Below are 9824 nucleotides of genomic sequence, written 5' to 3'. Positions count from 1 at the left end.
AAAATTATTTTATGATCTAAAGTTATTTATTCTGTATATGAGATTGATTCATTTCTCATGAATCAAAATTATAATTTTTTGTCTGCTGAAACAAATTGGCACAGTAAAGGATTGCCACTTGAAATAATTTTATGTCAGATTATTTTGGCCCCAGAATTGAGCCACTTTCCCCCTTATACTTTTAGATATTTACAGGTAGTAATAGATGTGTTTATGAAAATGTACATATACATTTAATGCTATCATGTAGAAAGAATGATCTTGTTCTGCAATTCGAGTCAGCAGAACAAACATGAATATTATGCACAGAATGTATTAGTCAGGCATCTGAACCCATAACCTGAAAGACTTGATTATCATGTGATGAGCTTGCCGAGTCTGTATGCTGTTGGAGGATCAGAATACCAACATTGATGTTACTTTGCTCATCTTCTTTTGCTACGGGGCTTGCGTTCCTCTCTGAAGTGCTTGGAGGTCTGACTTTGTACCACAATCCAGAGAAGATGGTCACATAGACCTTGCGGAATTTGCGATTGAGAACCGCATAGATGTAGGGATTGATGCAGGAGTTTGTTACAAGCAACAGAACAGAGACTCTATGAGCCGCAAAAGATATTTCGTTGTTGAAGTTGAAGAAGTGGATAACAGCGAAAGGTACCCAGCATATGATGTAAGCCAGAAGAGTCACAATGAGGACCTTTGAAAGGCCAATTTCACGCTTCCAGAAGTCAAAGTTCTCTTCGATGCGACTCCGGTTGCGCTGGAACGCAGTGCGCTGGTGGATGCGCTTACGGCTTGACATGACCTTGTAGCAAGTTAGGAAGTAGAAACAAGGGATGAGGAAGAACGTGCTGACAATAGAGTGACAGACAAGTACTGTTGTATAGATCCAGGAGTAGTCGCTCTGCTGATCAATGCTACATAGACCAAATGCTGGGTTGTAGATGATATCTCCCAAACCGTACTCCGGCATAATGACGATAAGGATAGTGGCGCACCAAATGAAAATTATGTTGACTGAGACTGCTTTCCAGGAGCAGAAGCGTTGATAGACTTTCTGAGGCTTGGTGATGAGAAGATATCTGGCGCCAGCTATGTGCGCCAAGGTCTGGACAGACTGTCCAAGGCATACGATGGAGATGTACGCTGTAGCATGGCACAGGCCATCGCTAAAGATCCAGTCGTTGTACTTCAAAGATATCATAAGGACCGGGATGGACATGATGTTGGTCACCAAATCAACGAAACCCAGATTGATGAGGAACAGATTAGCAGGTGTCCTCAGTTCCTTTTGCACAAACGATGCAGCAAGCACCATGATGTTACCAAAAGCTCCTGCAAAACAAATAAATCCCAGGTATACGAGTTGAAAATTTAAGAGAGCGATGTTGGGTTGTTGTGGTGATGGGTTATCCACAAAAACAGTTGGAGTGGTCCCGGCTTCCATTACAAAGCCATCTGTTGCTACCGAGGTGAAAGACATAATTTCTTCAAATGACTCCTTACAATGATCTCCAAGATATCTATCTAATCCTCATCGACACATCCACATCCACACAAAGATAAAAGTACTTGCATTTGTTCTTTTTCCAAATATATACATGTAGAGTTATCCATCCAAGTGCATTTTTCAATCAAGTCATTGATTTAACAGCAGTACGGATGTTGATCCCCATGAAAGATAGTGTTTCATAATCTTATTAAACCGTGAGTCCAGGCAGGAGATTATTATTTTGTTGATATTCTAACCTCACAAAGTCTACCAAAAATGATGTAGTCTTGCGATAGAGACCTTCCCTCTTTGGATCATAATCTCTCTCCTAGTTTGGAAGCATGAACGTATGTCACTTTATGGGACATCAACCCATAAACATAATCATTTTAGGGTGGAGGCTTTTATCGTTCTGCTTTCTACTCTTAATCAGCTCTCTCTATCTTCCTCTTATGATTAATCACAGCAATTGTCCTGCTTCATTTTCATTAGAAACCGAAAGTTACCTGTATTCTGCTGAGAGTTATTATTGATAGTCCAATCCAAATGCCTCATTTGTCTTCCTTGATGAATAAATCTGTCAGTAGGTGTCACCTCTTTATGATCATTAATGCTGAAGAACCTGCTCCTTTAATATATTCAAGGTTATTACGAACCCATGCTGCATCCACCGTAGACTTTTCGGTTCCATCCTATAATAAGTATCATCCATTATTACTTCCGATGCACCTCCTTTTATTTGAGCTCATATCGGTTGTTACTGAAAACGCTCTTTTGACTGGAAGAACTCAAAGATTTAATAATTCACCAGTTAGTAAATACTTTATGGGAATGTCTGTTGCAAAGCGTCTTTTGGTAGACACAAAGTCATAAAATAAAAAAAATTGAGCTGAGGGGTATCATAAAAAGACTCTTTTTCATCCATAGTTTGATTAAATGCCGGTTGATGTTGCTCCATTTCCCTCCTTCATGGTGTGAGTTCTTCTGATCAATCCTCTATCCATAACTCATCTATCAAGTGCTCCATTAATAATGTCATTTTCTTATTGAGACAAAAGTATTCATCTTGTCTGCTAGTACACGGTCTCAAAGAGCAGCGAAGTGCAATGATTTCCATCCAATATCTATCCATGCGATCTTCATTGGACTTTGCAGAGCTACACGTGCAAAGCAAGATGGCAAAGTTGAATGATTAGCCAGAAATAAACTGCCATTTTCCCCTCCCAAGAGGTCCAGCAAATAGTTTGTTTCCTAATTTCCTTCTCTTGATATATCTCGAGTGGTCTTTGATTAAAGAAGGGATGTTTGACCAGCTCTTGTCCTGTCAACATGATGTCTCTTTAATTGATTCCTTCTCACACTTCTATATATTGCCCAGCAACTGGAGCGCTCGGTCACAAGAAACAATGTTGATGGTATTTTTGTTTGGTTTTCAAGCATGAAGACCCTCTTGATTTGATTATGCATTGTATTTACCCAATAATTAACTGGAATGTCAGTTGCATAAATTTCCTGGTATACATGTTTTGATTGGTAATTATGTCGAATTGATAGAATAGTTTAGTGGTCAACTCGTCAATTTAGTATTTGAAATATATGAATATATGTTTTAGGTTTTCAGGTTTTAGGGGGCATGACTTGAAAAGATCATTGTTTTTATTTCAAATTACATGTTATTTCCTTTTTATTACGTAGACACCTATATTCATTTGTTTGATTTTGAATATTGAAAAAAAGTGATGATTGGAAATAAAAATGTGTGAAAACTATAAAAGCTAGTTCCAAATAGATTCATTCTGTCAATACTGATTGTGGACATCAAGTAATGAAGAGCAATATTGGGTTTGTATCTTTAGTATTGATGAAGAATATTGCATTGGAGGATTAGGACATTTGGTCATAGAAACACTGTTTTCTCCCTTTCTAAAATCACTGGTAAAGGGGGCCAGTGGAAATGTATTACAGTCAGTACACATTATCAATAACTCTTATTTCTAACCTGCTCTCTTCACCACATATTATGAATTACTTAATTCTTATCAGGTTTTTTTTGGTCAATTTACTTTTTCAAGTTCATAACCACAAGTGCCTTGCATTCTATTTCATGATGATGGAAGAATTTAATCTTTGTACAGACATGTTAGCGTGTTAATAGGCAAACACTTATCAGGTTTTACCTGGTGTGATGTGTTTTTACAATGGTTATACAGGTGAACACCTATAAATGAACAGTTTATTCTTCAAAGATAAGGACTTGGGGTGGTTAATGGTGTCTCTCTGTCAACAATAGTCCCATATATAGCATCCCCTGTTGCCATGGACTGTTTTGTGTTACAGCCTTTATGATTCTTTAAAGAATATTAAAAGAATTCTCTATTCTAAGCGTGCACATGGCTTGTAGTGTGCATGAGCTCATACAAAGTATGTTGAACATTCTCTCCCCCACCTCTTGTCAATGTCATTAAAGGGGAATCCAACCCAAATAAAAACTTGTTTTTATAAGGAAAAGAAAAATCAGACAAGTTGATAGGTGAAAGTTTGAACAATATTGGACAAACAACAAGAAAGTTATGAATTTTTTAAAGTTGTAAATATTGGTAATCACTATACCCATGGAGACTTCAAATTGGCCGCATATGGGATGTCATAGTGATGTAAGGCAAGGACTACTCTTCCATGTACTCCAATACATATTTTGGCTAAAATGTAATTTTTCCCAAAAGTTTTATTTCAAATAATATTTTTCTTTCATGAGGACATTAAACAATACACTACCTGGGTTATATTTAGATCAGTCCCCAGGGGAATGGGTACTTAGGAGAAAACCACAAATCCCTGATAATAAAGTACATGGCCTATGGGAAAGTTGTCCTTGCCCCTTGTCATAATTTACTTACCCAGTTGCCAATTTAAAATCTACATAGTATTAAAGATCTCAATTTTAAAGCAGCTATAACTTTCCTATTGCTTGTCTGATTTCTTTCAAACTGTCACCATTCTGTTTAATTTATTTTTCTCCTTCCCAACACAACATTGTATCGCCAAGGCTGGATTCCCCTTTAAGGAGCAATTACAAGCTATATGTGTAAATTGAACACTAACCTACACTATCAATATGAGAGGAGGGAGCTGAAATGCATAATGAAATTGGAACATATCATTCCATGAAGCAAAATGTATAGGTCACTGTTTTGGGGGCTTCCAGTCTTTACAAAAAAGAATCTGGTTTAATTAGTATAGATATTTCAGTCTTTATTAATGTTAAATTATCTTTTAAATAGCAGAAATAAAATCCCCATTATATCAATTGTGAATTAAACTGCATCCAAAGAAACCTTTCCAAGAGATAACATTTTGTATGACTACAAATTCGACACCAATAGTGATACTTTAATCTAATTATCAATTTGAGACAGAATACTCAATAAATGAAAATGATGATAAACATGATTTCCCTTTTTAGGGGGGGGGGAAGGGGATACCCAATTGTTTTTTTTTTTTTATTAATCAAGAGTATCCTCTGTAGTGACACTGCCTTACCTGCATGACCAGCATTAAATGTTATGATTACCCCTCTCTGCTCTGAATGATGAGCACCCATTTTTGGGGCTCGCCTACATAGAAGAGCGAGACTATTATAGGCGCTGCTATTCCGACAGCGGCAGCGTCATCAACATTGAAGTCTTAACCAAAGTTAAGTTTTTGAAATGCCATCATAACTTCGAAAGAATTTTTCTTTATGTAGATACAAACCTTTTGATGCATTAAAAAAAAAAGCACATTTGCTCCAACATAAGTGCTGATAGTTTGAAAACAAGCACATTCACCCCCAATTTTTTGTGTTTGCACCTCTTTAGTACTAGGCCTAGTATACCTTTCTCTCCACTCATGCAAAATTTGGTGAAAATGACATGGGTTTTGAATAAAGTGCAGCATTTTTTATACTTCTTAATTTTTTTATATGAATTTCAAATTTAGATTTTTTAGATTGAAAAAAATGAAAGGTGCTGTTACTCTTTAAACAGCAAACATATAGCAATATGAGTGAATTCTTTATATTAAGTACATATAATTCCGAACTATAATGTAAAATTTTGTGAAATTTAGATGGATTTTGATTGAGTAATAGAGGTTTAAACTCGACGTTGTGATCTCGGGTCTAAAAATGGAAGATTATTTTCAGTGCGTATTTCTTGAGACCTTTCAAACGGGTGAACTTCAAAGCTCGATAGCAAAAAATCAAGCACATGAACCCATGTTAATTTTTGCATATTTGATGTATTTAGGTGACAAAGAAACTCTGTGCAAGATTGGGTGAAAAGGACATGGATTTCATTTTAACTATTGAACATCCTTAATCAGATGACTCTGGTGCCTGTTCAGTGTTCACAACTGTATGCTCACTCCAGATATGATAAATTATGAATTTGCAATTTAGATCGTCCTTTGACTTTGCTCTATTCTATCGAGTGAGAATTAGGTCATGCACCAACGGATCTTTGTGTATCGACTTGTGGGGGTTCTTATGTGCTATGATATTGTATACTGTGAAGTTTCCCAAGTGGTGCGCTAGTGCCCTTTGGTAAGGCATTTATCCTCATTACCAGGATCCCTCGGAGAGGACCTTGAGCCGTTGGTCCCCTGGTTGCTTGCTCACAGGCATTCGTGCTTTCTTAGCAGTCAGGTAAAACAACCTCGGTATAACATTAAACAACAAAGACATCAAACCTGTTCATACAATTTATGATTTTTCTCCAACGTGATACATCTTATTTTAAAAATATTTTTTTAATTTTCTTTTTTTTTTCACATGGTTTTGACTAAGGTTGACATACTTATTCTGAATGCAGATCTGGATACTGTTTTGCAAATCTTTATTTACAATAACAAATGCACCATTTCTATAACAAGTTTCTCATCAGCATATCAGATTGAAGGATATCAGTAGCTTTAAGCTGTTATTGAAAATTTGGTTTTTGAGATGGGCACCTGATCAATTCATGAAGACTTGCAATTAATTTTCTCCATCAATATAATTGCTTTGTAACCTTGATGCTGATCGGCTGCCGAGCCCTGTTCATATTGGATGATATCATAATGGAGAAGTAAGGCAAAAAAATATATCTTTATTTGCTTCAACCTGACCAAATTTATTAAATTCTGACATATTTTTTTATTCAATTTAAAATCTTCTTTTAAAAAATGTTACTAGGCAAATACCATGCAATTATCTAAAAGTGCATGCCCACTTTTGTCTGTCTCTGGAACTCAATATCTGGAGTAGATTTCCCCCCTCTCTCCTCCTGAATATGTTTACTCAAAGTACGCCTGAAATGTAAAATATTCTATTCTGAGTGTGGTAATCTTGCTGAAATTTGAGAAATTAAAAGGAGTTTGCAAATCAAAATGAAAATGAAATAAATTATCTAAACCCTATGTGATAGGAGCTCCGTGAAATGTCTTTGTATGTTTGGACAGGTTTTTTAGCTCATCCGGCCCGAAGGGCCAGATGAGCTTATGCCGTAGTGTGGCGTCTGTCGTCCGTCCACAATTTCAAAATGCTTCTTCTTCGCAATTTCAAGTCCGATTTCAATTCTGTGTGCTTTATATGATAGCACTAGGTGGGGGATTCAAAACTTCTACACAGAATTTTGAAACTCATTAAATATGCTAATTTATGCGCATTTTTCAAAATTCACACAAAAATGCTTCTTCTTTATTTGTTGACCGATTTTGAATTTTTTGCTTCCATCTGGTAGGGCTTCATAAGGTTCACCAAACTTCTACACAGAATTTTTAAATTTGGAGTAGAAAATTATTTATGCTAATTTATGCAAAATTCATAAATCACAGAAAATGCCTCTTCTTTATTTGTTGACTGAATTTCAAAATGCTTCTTCTTTATCATTTCAAGTCTGATTTCAATTCTGTTTGCTTTATATGAAAGCATTAGGTGGGGATTCAAAATTTCTCCACAGAATTTTGAAACTCATTAAATATGCTAATTTATGTGTATTTTTCAAAATTCACAAAAATGCTCCTTCTTTAATTGTTGACTGATTTAGATTTTTTTTCTTCCATCTGGTTCACCAAACTTCTACACAGAATTTTGAAATTTTCAGTAGAAAATTATTTATGCTAATTTATGCAAAATTTATTCATAAATCGCAGAAAATGCCTCTCCTTCTCTATTTGTTGACCGATTTTGATTTTTTTTTCTTCCATCTGCTATAGCTGCATGAGGTTAACCAAACTTGTACACAGAATTTTGAAATTCTGTCTAGAAAATTATTTATGCTAATTTATGCAAAATTTATTCATAAATCACAAAAAATGTTTTTTTTCTCCTTCATTTATTGATCAATTTCAATTTTGTTTGCTTTATATGATAGCTCTAGGTGGTGATACAAAATTTCAACACAGAATTTTGAAACTCATTAAATATGCTAATTTATTCATATATTTTCAAAACTCACAAAAATACTTATTTATTTGTTGATTGAGTTTTATTAGTTTTGTTCCATCTGAGAGCTACATGAGGTTCACCAAGGTTCTACACAGAGCTTAGAAATTTTGACTAAAAAATTATTTATGCTTAATTTATATGAAATTTATTCATAGATCACAAAAAATGCTTCTATGTCATTTCTTCATCAATTTCAATTCTACATGTATATCCTCAATTAATGTCACCACTATAATTCACTACAGTGTCAACTTGGCTGAAATTAAAATTGTGTTAAATTTCGTTTGCAAGATGCCGGATGAGCTCCACATCATTGATGTGCTAGTTTTTCATTATAATAAAAATCAATCTATTAACACATTTTTTTAATATTTTGGAAATCTCTAATCACTGTAATATAATTAACTAATGAATTTGTTATTTTAGAATATTATTAAGATAATGATTAAGTAAATAAAAATATATTTATTGTCATTGTCCAAATGTAGATTGTATTTCTCCTGTTACATGCTTACAATTTTATTCTATTTGTTGTTTTTATTATGTTTTTGCCCGGCATACATGTAAACAAGATGAATTTCTATTTATGGGCAATAAATGAATGCTTACACAGTTACACTTTTACTAATTTTCACTAGATTTTCTTCATTAAAAAAAAAACCGGGTAGTTCTTTATGAACCATCTTCAATGATTAAGTATTTGCTCTGATTTACTTGCAATTAATGTTTGAAGTAAGTAACATTTTTCTTCTATTCTGCATATTGTTAATTGTCTGAGAAGCACTGGCCATTTGTTAATGTTAGCAGTTGTCATGACGCTCTCTTCAGAGCAGGTGAAAAAAAATGTTCTCTGTATAAATGCGCTTCCATATGCACTTGATCACAAGAAATGATCGAAGCCTTTAAAAAAAATTGCTTTTTTGTGTTCACACTCTAAATTTTCAGTAGTAACATGTATGGGGGGTTATGTATATGTGAGCAAACAAGCCTCTAGCTTTCCTTTACAAAGGATGTGCATCCATTGTGCCCAGTGTCTAAGGTTCTTTTGCATTTACATTGCAAAAATCCCTGCTACCTCGGGGGAAATTCCAGCAGAATTTCCGTACTGATTTTCAAGCTTTCTCTCAATGGAATACATGTATAAACAGTTTGCTGTCACACTTGCAAAATAAGTTTTTTTTCAGAAAATTAATTCTGGGTAGAATTTCCGATCAGTAAGTACAAGGGATTTTCTGTAATCAAGAGGGTATGAACACAGTCAATCAAGGATGGGGGTTATTCAGATGAACTTTTATAGAAACCCCAAGTTTATGGGCATTTTTCATAACATTTTTATGGGCTAAATTGCCCCAGCCACTGAATTTCTTTTACCTGTTCAGAGAAAATGTTCAAGATTATCTGGGTTCAGTGTAGACCGATCTTTTATTGCATGTGAATTGGTCTGATTTGGAGCTGAGATAATTGGCATTTGACATGAGCGACCACTTAATGCATCGATATGTGTGACAGTTTAGTTAAAAGAAATTTGCCTGAGATGTGAAAAGGCACCATTACTTGCATTCATCCAGAAAATATTTGATGTGAGAGAAAGAATAACATTGGAGTTGGAGAGCATCCCATTCAACATCTTATGCCTCCTTTTTGTGTCAAGGGGACTCGTTTTGCTCAAATTATCTCTTGAGTTGGGTGATTCGCAGCGTGCATGGAATTAAATTTTGAATAGCTTACTGATGGCCAAACACCGGAGTGAAAATTAATTGGATTTCTGAAATTTAATATAGTGCCTACCGCTTTTTAGATAAGATCTCATTACTCTCACTACACTCAGTTTCAACTGTATTTAATTTTCATGAAGTGTTTTTGCAT

At 34.9% G+C, this 9824-nt stretch overlaps 1 protein-coding gene across 1 annotated transcript; it reads right to left on the bottom strand.

Annotated features, from left to right (window-relative positions):
- Window positions 1-319: 319 nt before the first annotated feature.
- Window positions 320-1483, bottom strand: LOC129266572 (melatonin receptor type 1B-B-like). Its single transcript, XM_054904426.2, has one exon. It carries the CDS (start codon window positions 1481-1483, stop codon window positions 320-322), a length of 1164 nt encoding a protein of 387 aa, XP_054760401.2.
- Window positions 1484-9824: the final 8341 nt, after the last annotated feature.

Source organism: Lytechinus pictus, chromosome 1 (genome assembly GCF_037042905.1).
Source record: "Lytechinus pictus isolate F3 Inbred chromosome 1, Lp3.0, whole genome shotgun sequence".
Taxonomy (NCBI): domain Eukaryota; kingdom Metazoa; phylum Echinodermata; class Echinoidea; order Temnopleuroida; family Toxopneustidae; genus Lytechinus; species Lytechinus pictus.
The sequence above is the reverse complement of the archived record's forward strand: the minus strand, read 5'-3'. Positions and strand labels throughout refer to the sequence as shown.